The 16,082-nt window shown below is 39.3% G+C and overlaps 1 protein-coding gene across 17 annotated transcripts in view; it reads left to right on the top strand.

The window, feature by feature from the left end:
• Positions 1–16,082, top strand: part of EP400 (E1A binding protein p400) — a 56,941-nt gene that overhangs the window by 33,942 nt on the left and 6,917 nt on the right. For 13 of the 17 annotated variants that reach the window (XM_079322436.1, XM_079322434.1, XM_079322433.1 and 10 more), the window contains 25 exons: positions 715–879; positions 1,664–1,831; positions 2,983–3,074; positions 3,759–4,057; positions 4,879–5,081; positions 5,180–5,349; positions 5,569–5,765; positions 6,256–6,367; positions 6,863–7,006; positions 7,317–7,475; positions 7,709–7,792; positions 8,345–8,476; positions 8,597–8,641; positions 8,749–8,902; positions 9,324–9,562; positions 10,088–10,261; positions 10,507–10,554; positions 11,566–11,702; positions 12,193–12,249; positions 12,372–12,450; positions 13,002–13,202; positions 14,203–14,248; positions 14,340–14,449; positions 15,028–15,232; positions 15,645–15,808. In XM_079322436.1, the coding sequence (XP_079178562.1) occupies positions 715–879; positions 1,664–1,831; positions 2,983–3,074; positions 3,759–4,057; positions 4,879–5,081; positions 5,180–5,349; positions 5,569–5,765; positions 6,256–6,367; positions 6,863–7,006; positions 7,317–7,475; positions 7,709–7,792; positions 8,345–8,476; positions 8,597–8,641; positions 8,749–8,902; positions 9,324–9,562; positions 10,088–10,261; positions 10,507–10,554; positions 11,566–11,702; positions 12,193–12,249; positions 12,372–12,450; positions 13,002–13,202; positions 14,203–14,248; positions 14,340–14,449; positions 15,028–15,232; positions 15,645–15,808 (3,584 nt within the window). The remainder of the gene's footprint in view (positions 1–714; positions 880–1,663; positions 1,832–2,982; positions 3,075–3,758; positions 4,058–4,878; positions 5,082–5,179; positions 5,350–5,568; positions 5,766–6,255; positions 6,368–6,862; positions 7,007–7,316; positions 7,476–7,708; positions 7,793–8,344; positions 8,477–8,596; positions 8,642–8,748; positions 8,903–9,323; positions 9,563–10,087; positions 10,262–10,506; positions 10,555–11,565; positions 11,703–12,192; positions 12,250–12,371; positions 12,451–13,001; positions 13,203–14,202; positions 14,249–14,339; positions 14,450–15,027; positions 15,233–15,644; positions 15,809–16,082) is intronic. The other 4 variants (XM_079322431.1, XM_079322427.1, XM_079322424.1 and 1 more) reach the window with 3 other exon arrangements.

Raw genomic sequence — 16,082 nt, 5'->3', positions numbered from 1 at the left:
TCGCCACTGTTAGGCAGAGAAAAGCGATGAGGCTTTGCTTTAAGGTTGTATGTGCACTGCCTATTAGCATGTGTAGAGAGTACTGAGCACTGATGTATTAATTTTATCTCTGGAGTAATGCACTGCCTTTACAAAAGCTGAATTTCCACACCAGTATTTTCTCAATATCGTAAAACTTAACGCTGAAATGTCTCTAACCTTTCTGCATTTAAATCACAAAAAGCTTGGTCCTTGCCGCGTCAAAGCTTTTTGGTTTGTCTAAATGCAGATTGCTTAAAATAAATCATGTTTTATCAGCAAACTTCAAATGTGTATTTAATGTGCCACACATAGGAATACTTTGATTTCTTCCTTAAACTTTCCTTCATGCTCTTGAAAAGGCAGTGAAAATCACTTTAATGTCTATACTTGTTCTGTTACAAAGTGTCACATGAGTTTTCAGGTAGCTCTTAACTTTTTTGCTAATGAAAGTGGTAATTTCTAAAATGTTGATGTTCTTACCCTTTAAACAATCAGCTTCTTTCCAGTTTGTCCAACAAATATAGAAAGCAATACCTGCTTAACTTTTATATGACACTTTTGATGCACTAAGTATAATTATGCATGGAAGGCGCTTCAGCACCAGTTTACTAACCAAAATGTAGAATTGTGAATATTGAACAATTTGCCTCCCAGTTTGATTTTTTTTTTAATGCCTGTTTCCCTCCTTAACAGGTGGTGAGGTAGTAAAAATAGCCCAGCTGGCTTCTATAGCAGGAGCACAAGGCAGGATTGCTCAGCCAGAGACCCCAGTGACTCTGCAGTTCCAAGGGAACAAGTTCACTTTGTCACACAGTCAACTCCGCCAGCTCACTGCAGGGCAGCCCCTGCAGCTACAAGGTATTTATTTCAGCACAGGCATTTTCCATTATTTAGAATGCTCATGTTTTGATATGGGCACCACGTTCCTTGTTGCTGGAGATTTTTCCATGCCCAGTGCTTTTACTGTTCTGCTCTTCCTATTTTCTGTGAGGCAAGGTAGCTCTAGTTTGAAAAATAAATGCCTATCAAACAAAAAAAATGGTTATTTTTTTTTTCTGTATTGTATTTCAAAAATGTTGTTATTTGTTTTGTTTTCACACTCATACAGAGCAGCTAAAGTAAGGTGAGGCATTATTTGATAAAAAATCCCTGCTGAGCAGGAACAGAAAAACTGAGAACATTCTTGGTTTATTCTGAAATTGTGTAAATAATACTTCAAGATGGCATGCTTCTGAATTTTGGCCTAACTGTAGCCTTGAGCTGAATGCTCTATCTACAATATATTTTGTTCTCAAATCTCCCTTTCTGGTGGTGCGTATTGCCAAATTTAAGTGAACCTGCACATCTTGATTCTCTGTGGCCAACAAAATAAATAAAGGGAATGTTAAGTGAAGATTTTTTGTTTGATTAGATTTTGTCCAAGTTCTGTATAAATACCTAGATTAGAATGATACCTCTATGACATAAAGCTCCTCTTCAGCTATGAATACTTGGGTGTTTCCCTCTTATTTTGGCAGATTGGTGTAATGAATGTGTCTGGTAGAATTTTAGCTAGTTTGAAGCAGTAATAATCACCTTGCAACAGTAATAGATTTTGCTAATTCTTTTCCATCCTAATGTGTGTTAAAATCCTCCACTGCAGGAAGTGTCCTTCAGATTGTGTCAGCCCCTGGGCAGCAGTACCTGAGGCCTCAGGGTCCTGTGGTCATGCAGACAGTTTCCCAAGCAGGAACTGTGCAGAATGCCCTGAATGCTTTAGGAAACCAGCACCAGGCAGGTGTCCCAACTTCCACTGCAGTCACACAGCAAGGTGGGTTTTCCAGCTTGAAGAAATGTCTCTGTTGAAATATTCAATTGCTAAAATCACATTCGTATAGAACTCCAAGTTGTTGCAGACACTATTCTGCAAGTTGAACTCAGAAGTGGGTGAACTATGAGGCAGATCCTTCCAGTTTTTACCTGGTGTGTAGTTTTAAGTTTTAAGAAATTTTTTGGTTCAAACTTGCGAGAGCATGTAACTTATAGATTTTATTTTTTTACCAGTTTTGCCTTTGGTCAATTTTTTTTTTTGGGGAAGAAGTAAACTTGAAATACTTAGTTCATTTTTGGAAGGAAAAATGTGGTAACTTTTTATACTGCAGAGAATGACCAGTGGTTCTCTCCATTTTTCCACATTGATTTTGCTTTCATCTAATTTCTTTCACTTCTCTAGCTGATCAAGCTACAGTTTTCCCTCTGCCAATATTGCTTAGGTATTTGGTGCCTTGCTGTAAATGTGATCATTTCCTTCCTTAGAAACACAACCAAAAATAATGGAGAAATGAATGAATTTACAACAAAATAGCAGATTATTAAATGAAGATAAATATAACACTAGGAGTTAATTCCCTGAAAATTGCCATCTGCTGTAATTTTCTTGGGATATAAAAAACCATTCCTTCAAAATGGTGTGATGTTCTTACACATTGTAGTTAACTGTCTGGGTTCAAATCACAATAATGCTACTGAGATTCCATCATATGATTTCACCAGTTTGTAGATACACTTGATGTATTTTCTGAAAAATCTTAGATGATTTGCTCAAAACAAGTTAAAACAATCTTTTCCTGAACTAGAACATTTTCTATTTTCTATTGTGTTCATAATAACATTTTCTAAATGTCAATGGGTATTGCACCATACATGATATTTTGAATAAAGTCTAAATGGAGCACTGCACTTTGCTTTGTACAAACTAAAATTCCATTGATCTATCTTGGATTTTTGTGAGAACAATTAGTGTAAATATCTGTCAGAGATCTGATGCATGACAAAGCACAAATTTGCAATACTCAGTGGACATTTAGACTAAAAATTTGTCTGCAGTAATGATGTGTTACAGCTATGAAATGTCTACTTGTTGAAAATAATAGAGACCAATTTTCAGATGAATAAATATATAAACACAAGGTTTATCCTCAGTTTGTATTCCAGGTAGAGCTACAGTTACTAATTTGCCATCTGGTGACATGGGAGCAGTGTTAAAACCAGCACCTTTGCATGGACAGTCACAGGTACTCAATTTTTATTTTCTTATGGAAACACAACTTTTCAGATTCGATATTAAGTCTGTGTAATAGTTGAAAGCTATAATTTGCAAAGCTGGAATTAATTAGGGACTTTGATGATTACAGAGTAGGTAAATATCCCAACTTCTGTCCATGTTTTATGTTGGCAGAGCTGATTCATTTGCATTTGTAATCCATAGATAAAATAATCTGGTGTATAAAAGCAGCTGACAGCTTTCTTGTGCTGTGATTTGCAGGTTCTTGTAACTGCAATATATTTTAATTATGTAGTAATGCATAAATCAAAGAGTCGTGGTTTTTTTGTTTTGAACACAATTTGGCATATTTTTGTAGATATCTAATCTTAACAAGTTTTTAGAAAAGATACTCAAGCAACCTACAAAGCATAGGGAAACATTAAGAGTGTATCAAAAGCTATGAAAATGTACTTTTAAAAAGCAACAAGGTACTAAACTAAGGTGGAATTGACTCTATTATGAGCTGAATTCACATTCAGCTGTAGTCTTAAATTTTCTCTGAAGCGCATACCTTTAGGAACTGGTCTAAGTAGTAGTTCTACTCTAAGATCTATACTCTTGATCCTGATAATTTCATTCTAAAGACCCTCCAATCCCTCATTTATTGTGATGAGCAGCAAATGTGGTTTTCATTCACCTTCTCTTGGCAAAGGAGACGTATGAGGAGAAGAACCGGCTGCTGAAGGAGCGCCTGGACCGCATCTTCAGCGGCAACGAGCGGCGCTGCTGGCGCGCCCCGGTGTACGGCCGGGACCTGCTGAGTGCCTGCTCCCTGGCTGGGCACACAGGGGCCTCCCAGCTGTCTTCCAGTGAGGCCAGCAGCTGGAGGTGGGCTGGCTTTGTCAACTGCTGCCTTTCCTCAAGTGCCTGCGGAGGCCCCAGTAACCCCCTGCGGGAAATGATCCTGGGTTTGGTTCAGCAGCAGGAATCTCTAAAGGATCTTGTCAACAGGTAATGTGGGGCTCTGCCTAACAAGTCTTTATACGTCTACTTGTTTCTAAAACACTTTTCTGTAGAAGATGCTACTTCCCCCAAGCAGGGCCCCTGGGACCTGATCCCCTAGACAAAGAAATTCTTTAAAGCATGCCCCTGCTTCTCCTTATCAAAACTTATCTCTTAGGACTCCTATTGGTTTTTAAAGTTGTAAAGTGATTGGGTTCTTCTTACTTAGGTAATTCATTAGTTTGTAATTTGTAGTTCTTATTGGTGAGAATTTCAATCCTCTAAAAAGCTATAAAAGCTCTTTGTTATATCATGTAATTGGACTTCATGCATAGATTCCCTTCGGAGAAATAAAGTTACCTTTGGAAACATCTATAGCAAGTCCCTAAGTCTCTTCCCTGCCGGAGAGTAACTGCACTTGGAACTGGAACAAGTCCAGTCTGCAGACAGCTACACTTTTCTAAAAGGCTTAATACCTTGTTTCTGTTGATGAACTTATTTGGTTTAGACTGGTTTATTTAGCAGTAAATGATGTGCAGCATGGAAGTAAAAATAAAACACTTCTGTTTCCTTTGGATCTTTATAAATGTTTTCGGTGCTTCTTTCCTAATTTCAAGCCCAAGTGACCATACTTAGGCCTACATACTTATGCTTTGGATTTACTTGAATAGGTACCACTTGGACCCAACTAACAAGAGTTAAAACCCAGAGATTCAGCCAGAAGCTAGTTTAGCCAAGACTGACTTTTATTGCTGTGCCTATGATTACTGATGATCATTTTGTATGTAGCTTTTAAAATTGATATTGCCTTGTTTTGGTGCTTTTCACAGGGCTCTCTTCGTGTTGCCAGCTGCAGTTGCTGCTCCCCCGTGTTTCTATGTAGCAAATCCTCCCCCTTCATACAGTCACAGGCTGAAACTCCTTAAGCACAGCCTGAGGCAGAAGGCAGCTCCACACCTGCATCAGTTACAACAGCTGACAACTCCTCAATTGCTGCAGTTCCCTGACCTCAGGCTGGTGCAGTATGACTCAGGTAAAGGACATTTACTGACAAGATTTCAGTAATTTCCTATATCACTTGAATGTAATTTCTAGATAAAACTATTTTTGTTTTTTCTGTTTGAATTGTAGGAAAATTAGAAGCTCTTGCTGTCTTGCTTCAGAAGTTGAAATCTGAAGGGCGCCGTGTGCTGATTTTGTCACAGATGATTCTGATGCTGGACATACTGGAGTTGTTCCTGAATTTCCATTTCCTCACCTTTGTGAGGATTGATGAATATGCCAACCAGGAGCAACGGCAGGTTAGTGTACCCTACCAGCTGCCCACTGGTCAAGCAACATGTGCTGCCCAGGCTTTTATACACTACAGCAGAGAAAGGAAATGTACCTCACTTTGTACTCAGTTTGAAACACTTGATGTGTTTTTTATCCATTTTTTTATTAGGTTATAGTGAATTTGGTTTGGTATTTTATTTTGGTGTATGGTTTATTTACTCCTTGCTTTTATTCTGTTTATGTAGGAGCTGATGAAAATTTTCAACAGAGACAAGCGCATTTTCTGTGCCATCCTCTCCTCTCACAGCCGTTCCACGGGAGTCAACCTTGTTGAGGCAGACACTGTTGTGTTCTATGACAATGATCTGAACCCAGTGATGGATGCTAAAGCTCAGGAATGGTGTGACAGAATTGGGAGATGTAAAGATATCCATATATACAGGTGATGGTGACAGCCAACAGCTGCTCTTTAACATGTTTTAATGTGAGGTTAGTTCAGATAGTGCTGCCCTGTATGATCTGGAATAAAGTGGAAACAGTATTGAAAACCACCTGCCTTCAATAAAAAAGATACCAGGATGTCCTATGAAAAAATGGGGGGGTTTAACACCAAATGTAATAAATTGATCATACCCGCATAGGTTTTGTCTGTTAGTGTACATGGAATTTTTTAAGGAATCCTATCCATTGTTGATGAAGTTTTTTTTTGTTTGTTTGTTTGTTTGTTTTTAAATAACATAAATTATTAAAAGAAAGCTCTAAAGTAGAGGTGGTAGTGTGTTTTTTTCTGTACCATAACTAAAAAAAACTCCCACACACTACCACATTTTAAATGTTTAGTAGTATTCTCTAAAGACAGTTTGCCTTTTTGTTTCTAAAAGCTGATTTGGAAATTACTTACTAGATTTCTACCTTTTTAAAAATTTTTTTAGGCTTGTCAGTGGTAATTCTGTAGAAGAGAAACTTTTGAAAAATGGCACAAAGGACTTGATCAGAGAAGTAGCTGCTCAGGGAAATGACTATTCAATGGCCTTTTTAACACAGGTAAGTTAATATTCAGAATGCATTGAAACACCCATGTTGCAGTGTTTAATGAATTCAAGCATCTGTGTTGGAGTGTTTAATAGCAGTTTAGTAGAAGTCTGTCTGGGCTAGAATTAATAAGGAAACATATTGGATTTCATGATTGCTTGAACTCTCAGTGTTGGGGCCACATTCTTTCAAATATTGTCCATCTGTTTTGTTCTGTTATTTGCATAGTGATGCACAGACATCCCCCATGACTTGATATATTGTTGTTTCTTCACTCTGCTGCAAAATTTTGCAGAGCTTGTAAGGGTGAAAGTCTCAACAGCTTTAAAAATGTGAAATAGGTTTGGATTTTTAGAGAAATAGGCTTTGAATTGCTGCTCTGAAGGGATGAGGAAGGGATGGTGGTGGTGAAGCCAGACTATCCCAGCTAGCACTCCTGATATAGAAAAAAACCAGAATACTCACAAAAACTGAGTGTGTTTCTCTTTTTTCTTTCTAACTACCAAGCAAACAATTCAGGAATTGTTTGAGGTTCATTCTCCTATGGAGGATTCTGGATTTAGAGTGAAAGCAGAAGAATTTGTAGTACTTTCTCAAGAGCCGTCTCCAGCAGAAAATATTTCACCTAAAGTTGCAAGACCATTCATAGAGGTAATGATTAGCACACACATTAAAAATACAGCTGTGCAACATTAATATTAAACAGCTGCCTAATCCCATTTTATTGGGGTAAATTCTAGCAGTCTCTTTTTTTGGTAGTTTTATGCTCTTTTATCATTTGCCTTGTGACAAAACTTCCAAAAGTCCAAAACTGAGTTTTTTAATTTCTGGGACTGTTTCTCTTGCTGCAGCAGCAGAGACTTACTCCAGAAATTTGTGTTGCATTTCAGTGAACTCCTTATGGAGTTTCTTTCCATATTTTTGAAGTCTTAATTATTTTTAAAATGTATCTCTCTGAAAGGCCCTCAACAGCATTGAACGGGAGGATGAGGAGTCAAATGATCAGATACAAGAAATAGGATCTGAGTCAAGCATTGAACCTTTAATCTCAGAGCTCTGCGAGACAAAATACAATGAAGAGCCCTCACAGCTGCAGGAGTTAGTTGCTGTTGTGGATCAGGTACCATGACTTCCCTTGAATATCTGGCTAAAAAGAAATGTTTAGTTCAAATGTTTCAATTTCTTTGCAGTCTGACCTTAAAGCAACTCTGTTGTTTTTCCCATTAAATAGAAGAGAAATCTCCCACTGATTTAAAATGTTAAGATGAGTTTTAAGGAGAGCTTTGATACTTCATGTGACATTTCTTTTATTATCCTCAAAGTAACATTTTTTCCCTTTGATACTTCCCTCAGCTGACTCCAATTGAGAAGTATGCTTTGAATTATCTGGAGCTCTTCCACGGTTCAGTTGATGACAATGAGCCACGGTTAAGTGAGGTAAAACAAATCTTTCTTTTCAGAACAACATTTATTATATTTTCAATATAAAATGGAAGTTTCTCTAATGTTGTGGAATATATTGTAGGCACTTGTATGATTTTTTTTTTTTTTACTATACCTTATGAGCAGCATACTGTCTTAGAGAGAGCTTGTTATTTTGGGATTCTCTGGTTTAAGCAGGTGTCAGTTCTTAATTTATTTTTTATAAGATGGGAATTGCTTTCAGCCCTGCTCAGCAAATATTTGTTGTACTCCATTGATAGCAGGGGAAAAAAATTCATTAATTTCAGTGAGCCTGTGTTCCAGTTGTCTTCATTGTTTAACTGAAATGCTTTGATTGCTTTATATTGATGGTTTAAAAACCCTCAACAAAGACCAAGAAATATCTTCTAAACGATTGTGAAAGTATCTGTTAAGAAATTGCTATAAGATTCCTGTGTCTGAAAATGTCGAAGTTCAAGGCATTTATCCATAGAATTACAAATTGATGGCTTTTAATCCAGTGTCTGTTACTGTATAAAGTTTCTAAGGAGTCTGACTTTAATCTAGATGGAGCTGAAAACTGCAAAGAAAGCCTGGGAAGTCCAGCATATGAAGGAGTTAAAGGAAAGAGAGCAAAAAATGCTTTGGGATGATGAAGAGGAACTTCTAACTTACACTCGGGAGGATGCGTACAACAAAGTAATTGTTGATTAGTCTTGTTTTTCGAAATAGTTATTTCTTAGTAGTTACTCTGAGAATAACTTTACTCTTCAGGTTTCAGTTGGATCATTTACATTGTGTTCTCTTTTTGCTGTGTAGGAATATGTCTATGAAGGTCCAGATGGACAAACTGAAATTATGCCAGTAAGTAAAAGTAACACCAGGCAGCCTAAACAGGCTTTTTATTTTATGAAACATAAAGATCAGTGGAGAGTTAACATTGCAGTAATTGCAAACTTTATTCTGTGCAGCTCTGGACTCCTCCTACTCCACCTCAGGATGACAATGATATCTACATAGATTCTGTTATGTGCCTGATGTATGATACCACCCCTATTCCAGAGTCAAAACTGCCTCCAGTGTATGTGAGGAAGGAGCGTAAACGACACAAAACAGATCCCTCTGGTGAGTGCATGCTCAAAACTCTTCTGAGATTTATTACTGAAAGTTTAAAAAATCAGGGGATTTTCATACCTCCTATATGTCTGGTCCAGTAAGGATCAAATTTGCATGTTTGAAGGGATGAAAATTTTTGTCCCACCATGGCCTTGAAGCAGTGGAATCACTGGAAGGCCAGTTCTTATAGTGGATCTTATCTTTAGGCATAAAGGTGTTCTTAAAAGGACAGTTTTAGAAAGCAGACATTCTACCTTGTCAGTTAGGACAGGACTGGTCTTACTTTATAACAGCCTCTGTTCAATTCCTGTCTGTGCTTTTCAGAAGCAGTGGGGAGTACTCTGTACCTGTATGAGCTTTTTGCAGCTGTAGGCAGAGGAGCCAAAGAATGACAGTATTACCAATAATGTTTTATTTTTTATCTTAACAGCAGGTAGAAAGAAGAAGCAACGTCATGGGGAGACAGTTATCCCACCTCGTTCACTCTTTGATCGAGCAACTCCAGGAATGTTGAAAATGCGCCGAGAGGGCAAAGAGCAGAAGAAGAACATCTTGTTGAAACAACAGACACAGTTTGCAAAGCCTTTGCCAACTCTTGTCAAACCTGCTACTGAGGCTGGACAGGACAATCCAGAGTGGTTGATCAGCGAAGACTGGGCACTTCTGCAGGTCAGATGACACCTGCAGCTTTTTCTGTCATTCTGTTTTTATTCCTGCACTTTATCTCTTCAAGGTTATTTCTAATTCTTAATGGCATTTTGCTGTTGCAACTTGGAACAGATTGCCTGTCATTTGTGCTCCTCTAAGGAGAAATTAAAGGCTAAACTACAAAAATGTATAATTAAGTCCTATTGTTACAGAAACTGCTTACTATTATTCAGATTGATTGTGCTAGCTGGACATTGGATAATGCAGCTAAGGTTCTTCCTACCTTTGGGGGGAGAGCAGCGCTTGAATAGCAGCTCTCTGTCCCTCTCATACCAATCTCCAGCTATTTTCCTGCACATCAGTCAGCATTAAAAAACAGGCATAAACAGGCAATTTATGCTTGTTTATTCTCTGTGACTGTAGTTGAGCACAGGGCCCTGAGCTGTCCCACTGTAGCAATGGTGTGTGGGCACACGCAGGTGAGGTAAGGTTTGGAAAATGACAACGACTTGTCACCTGATGCATTTGTACCTTTCTCTGTTGCAGGCAGTGAAGCAGCTGCTGGAGCTTCCTTTAAACCTTGCTGTAGTGTCACCAGCACACACTCCCAACTGGGACCTGGTCAGTGACGTTGTAAACTCCTGCAGCAGAGTCTATCGCTCGCCCAAGCAGTGCCGCAACCGCTACGAGAATGTGATCATCCCCCGGGAGGAGGGAAAGGTGAGTTCATGTGCAATGATGCATCTTTTGTTTACCTTAAGTTGTAGAGTTTTTTTTCCTTATCTCCATAAACACTTGTTTTTTTGTTAAACGTTTCAACAGTGTAAATAAATAACTTTTAAAAGATCTTTTTAAATTATTCTCATCAGGATTTCCACTTATTTTATGTGATTTCTTTGAAAAGAAAAAGCACCTGAACAAAATCTTCCACAAAAGATCATCTAACTTTCCTTCTTATTTTACAGCTAATGTACGAAGCTAATCCTAAAAAGAAGACAAAAAGTATTTATAAGGTGTGCATTGGTATTCTTTCAAAATCAAATCTAGACACTGTGGTATTTAGCAGCAATGGAGGTGGGCAGATAATTCATATGAGATCCATGTTGAGTGTTACTTGAGTTCTGAAACATCAATTAAAATTCCAAATTTATTTTTCCTTTCTTTGTTGATACAGTGGATTGACACCAGACTTCAGCTTTTGGATTTGATAGATAAATTTTAGATCATGCAAGAAGTTTGTGATTTCACTTAAACTGTAGTTGGCATTTTTCCACCAAATCACCACCATGTATCTTATCCTGATGGTATTTAAGATCTGTAAGAATGAACTTCATGCTAGAGTCTAAGTGGATTACAAATGCATAGTGAATTTGATGCCTGAAACACCTTTTAGTAAATGAGGATGATAGGATGCTACAGAAACACAAACAAATTCCATGACTGTGAACACCTTCTTCCAAACCACACAGCAATTTAGTGACAGAGTTGGGTGGAGAATCCAGAACTTCTGGCTGTAGTCCCATTCTCTGACTGCTAAGGAGGTTTGTCCCTGGCTGGCAGTTTCTGCTTAGGAGAAGCCAAATGTTAGACTGGCATGGTGTGTGGATGTTAACCTAGCTTTGTTGGGAGAGCAGTGCAGTGATGGTTTTGTTTTATTATCTTACGTGTGCGCTATGCATAACTATAAACTAATGGGCTCTTGGTTTGGGTAATGAATTAAACCTGCAAAATCTAAACTAAAGCAAAGATTCTTTCTCAAATTAGAGTTTGCCATTTTGTATGTCCCCAAGTGCTGATGCCAGTGTGACCGTGAGAACTGCTCCTTATTTTGCTCTTTCTTTATATATTTCCCGTAGAGTTTTGTGTGACAGTAAGTTATCAGTGGCACGAGGCAGGAACCAATCTGTGATAGATATGTTGGAGAGTTTTTAAATAATCTACGAGCGCGCCTTGTGTTTAAACATAGACAAAATGCCCTGCTGGGTGAGTTTGCAATTGAAAGTTGGTTTGTTTTCTCTTTTTAGACTAAAAACAGTCGCCCACTTCGCACCAATCAGATCTATGCTCAAGATGAGGGTGCAACGCACACACAGCTTTATACTAATCATTTTGAGATGATGAAAATGATTGCAGGGAAAAGAAGTCCACCTATCAAACCTCTGTAAGTTTACCTGGGATCATTTGATCTCCTGTCACCACAAATCTCCTGGAAACTGTGTTTTGAATGGCTCTTGAGACCCAGAGTTATTCTACAGGCTGTTTCTCTGTTCTTGATCTCTCTCTGTGTGTTCTGTGTTATTGGAAAAACCTTCATATTTCATGTGTTTGGGTCTCACTGCAGAAATTTGCTCTTTGTCATTAAGAGCAGAACTGCACTCAGTTGCATTTTTTTTAATCTACTTTATATCTATCCATTTGCTTGAATTGTAAACAATTTGATTTCTGTGGTGTTTAGTAGTACATTTTTTTCTGAGTTTTTTTTTGTATTTATTTTGTATTTACTCTGAATGTTTCTTAAATGTCTGTGTATGGAGGCTTCAGTACTGGCGGGAATATCATGGAAACCTCACCAAAGATGCTAAAATGTGTGAAACAAAATATTGTTTTTAAGGTTTTTCTGTCTCCAGTAATACAATTTTGCTCAATTTCAGGCTTGGCATGAATCCTTTCCAGAAGAATCCAAAGCATGCATCAGTGCTTGCAGAAAGGTGAGCATTCTCAGTCTTGAAGGCTTATAAATTACATAAAAGTGCTTTTTTTTCTTCTTTTCCTTTTTTTAGGTTTCAGTTATTTCTAAATACTGTGTGTTTTGTCTTACTATTGTTTCTAGTGGAATCAACTATGATAAGCCCCTCCCTCCCATTCAAGTCGCATCCCTCCGAGCAGAGCGCATTGCCAAAGAGAAAAAGGTATGGTCCCCATCTCTGCTGCACAAATGACTGCAGGAATTAAAAAATCAGGCAGCAGATGAGGTATGAGCAAAGCTGCCCTCTGGGAGAATTTGGCAGTACAGTGGATGTTATGAACAGCTGCACATTGTTCATGTACAGGGGTTTAAATAACCAAGGCCCTTTCCTTGGGCCTCTTGTCACACTCAGAGCCCTTAAACAATAAGGAGCATGTTTTTGCAAAAGATACTAAAATGTGTAAAAATCTCATTTAAATCTTGACCATTCCGTAGCCTCTTTTCTTACATTATTCAGTAAGAACTACTTGTCCTTGCTTGTGCCATGCTCTAAGCCATAAAAACCATGAGTACAGCTTGCAGTTTGAAATGAGTCAGGCTGTGTAACCTGGGCTTGGAAAGCAAAGGCAACTTTGTGGGCTGTCTCTGCTTGGAATTAAAGGGGTTTTGTGGATAGAAATAAAGAGGTTTTGTCTGTTGCTTTATTTTGTTTAAAAACCAACCACATCTTGCTTGTGCCATGCTTGAAGACTGAAGGTGCCCCTTGCTTTGCAGGCGCTGGCAGAGCAGCAGAGGGCCCAGCAGCAGACGGGCCCCCAGCCCCAGCAGCCCCAGGCAGGCCAGCAGCCCCCCCAGCAGCCCCCCGTGCAGCAGGCCCAGGCCCAGCCACAAGCACAGCCACAGGCACAGGTAGTTCAGCAGCCACAGGCAGTGGTGCAGACTGCAGTCACTACTGTGGCCAACACAGCAGTATTGGTAAGAAAGGGAGAGCTGTGATGTAGTAACTTCAATTCTTCTGTGTGTGCTGTATTTGTGTCGTGTTTTCTCTGGAAAGAGAATTTTAGGTCAGTATAGTGAGATCAAATGCATTTTTTCTTGTTTGCTTTCCTTGGTTATGCTGGGTATCATCAGATTCCCTGATTTATTAAGACTATTCGTACCATTGTAGCGACAGGTTTTGGCATTCTGAGGTGGAAAAACACCATGCAAAGATGGTCTTTCCTTTTTCACTTTAGACTTTCATTTAATGAAGTCTGAGTGAATAGATTACATGGTCAACAAGAAATATTTGCACAGAAAATTTGCAGAATACAGAGAATAAGAGAATGTAGCTGTAAGAACTACTCAGTTAGAGCTTAAAAAACAAAGATTCATTAACCTTTGCAATGCAAGTGAAATGATGCATCCTGCAGGAAATACCATGATGATTTTAGTGTAAATTTGTGTAGTTTTCATGTCTTCCCTAAATCGAGTCTGAATGAGGCTGATGACTGGTCTGTGGCTTTTATATTTAGAGCCAATCCAGTTTGCATAGTAATGTGTGTAGGCAGTGGTGGATTTATTTTGCTTGTTGAAGAGCTAGAGTACAATATCTTTTGCAGAAAGACACAGAGGATGTGTTCTGACCCACAAGCATTGCTGTGTATGAAGTGCTCAGTGATGTTCCTGTATGAGTGGTTGTCTGTGGTGTGCCAGAGTAAGGTATTGCTCCCTTCTTCTGCTAATAGGGATGTCCAGTGATCAGGGTTTACCACACACTTGGCTGGTCTACAACTGCTTATTAGTGAGGCAGAATCCTGACACAAGTATGCATTAGTTGCTGTGATCTGTAGAGTCAATGATCAATGGCAGAAATCTCTGTGTTCCATTGCATTTTTCTTATTTTGTCACTTCTGGAGTACAGCATTGTGTTAAACAATGCTCAATTTTCTTTTATTGTTTTTCTGAACTGTTACCTTAATTGTCTTCTAATTAGGCAGGCACCATCAAAACAGCGGTGACAGGGACAAGCATCCAGACTGGTAAGGAGACTTTATAATTGTGCATAGGAGATGATGGGACATTGGGATTTTTACTTTCAGAATCTCACATTTAATCCTGACTTGCTTTCAGCTACAGTGAGTGGAAATGTGATTGTGAACACTGTTGCTGGGGTCCCTGCTGCTACTTTCCAGCCCATCAATAAACGTCTGGCCTCACCTGTTATACCTGGGACACTGACTGTGAGTAGATCCTGTCACTAGCTGTGTCCCTGGACACAATGGGTTGCATGTTTTGTCAGCATAGCTTTGGCTTTCCATGTTGTCAGAAATTCTGCTTCTTGCAAATGTCATGTGCATCTTGGGATTCTTTAACAAACCTCTCTCTTACCAAAACATCAGAATACTGATGGTTTATCAGAAAAAAAGTGCTTAATACTGTTAAAAATAGTTTATAGGCATGCAGTGCTAAAAGCAGTATATTACATCATTAATGTTTTCAGCCTGTAACTGTTTTGTGCTTTATTAATTATGATCTTTATGTTAATGGTTTGATGCTATGGAAGATAAAGCAAAATACTGAAAGGTACTAAAATCAGTTGTCTGTAATGGAGTGAACGGTTTGGTGATCAGCCTGTTGGAAGAGGATTTAATTGCATGCTGGTAAACAGATGTGTTAGACAGACCTGGGGCTTTTCTTCCTTTTGCATTTCCCCTGCTTGTTTTTCAAACGGCCTGGAAGGCATCCCCTGTACCTTCAGGAGGCTCCCTGGCAGCGGGAGCGGCGCGGGGAGGGAGCGGTAACGGCGTGTTCCTTGCAGGGCTCGGGAGGCGGCGGCGCCGCGCAGGTGGTTCACAGCCAGCCCCGGGCGGCCGCCGCGCCCGCCGCCGGCAGCGAGCTGGTCACCATCGCCTCCACGCCGGGCGTGCGCGCCGGCGCCTCCGTCACCGCCTCGGCCGTGGTCACCACCAACCTCACCCCCGTGCAGACCCAGACCAGGTCTTTGGTCACCCAGGTTACACCAGGTAACGGTATTGGAAGTGTGGGATGTAATTAAACAGGGCTGTGATTTTTAATTTGCTTTCTCGTTGGTGCTCGGGTTATATTTTTCTCCGGTGTTTCTGGATAATGTATGGCAATAGAGAGTTTAGCCTGTAGGCATTGCAATTTAAAAATATTATTAATGATCTAGCGGTAAAATGTTAGAATTGACTGTCTTGACTAAAAACATTATGAATAAAGGCCCTCGTATTTTATAATCTACTCTGCTTTTACATCATGCTCATGATAATGTGTTCTTGCGTGTAGTAAATCCAGAAAGTGTGCAGGGGCAGAAAAATAAGCATTTAACAGCTCAACTTCTCAGGTGAAATGAATGAATTAAACTGAACATTGAAAAGCTTTTGACTGAACATTTTGTTTTTTCTTTATTCACAGCTACACCAACAGTCCAGCTGTCAGGCAAAACCATCACCCCTGCTCACTTCCAGCTTTTGAGGCAACAGCAGCAGCAGGCTGCTCAGGTGCAGGTCCCACAGATCCAGGCTCAGGCACAAGCCCAGTCTCCAGCTCAAATAAAAACTGTTGGGAAGTTGTCACAGGTGAGGAAATGCTCATGAAGTAATGTAGCACATTGCTCTAATTTCTGTGAACTTCCTTAGCTGTGTGTGTGATGTCCTGTTTTCATGGGCTAGAGTGACATGCATTTCTATTTATCTAAAATTCCATCCTACTACCATTTCTGCAGCCAATGAGTCTGACAGCACTTTCAATAATAGAGTAGGGCAGCATGGAAAGCAGTAACTGTTGCTCACTGGAAGCCATTGTGTAAAAGAGTGGCATTTTAGATACTTGATTTTAGCTCTAGTCTGGTAC

This window comes from Erithacus rubecula, assembly GCF_903797595.1.
Source record: "Erithacus rubecula genome assembly, chromosome: 19".
Lineage (NCBI taxonomy): Eukaryota > Metazoa > Chordata > Aves > Passeriformes > Muscicapidae > Erithacus > Erithacus rubecula.
The sequence above is the reverse complement of the archived record's forward strand: the minus strand, read 5'-3'. Positions and strand labels throughout refer to the sequence as shown.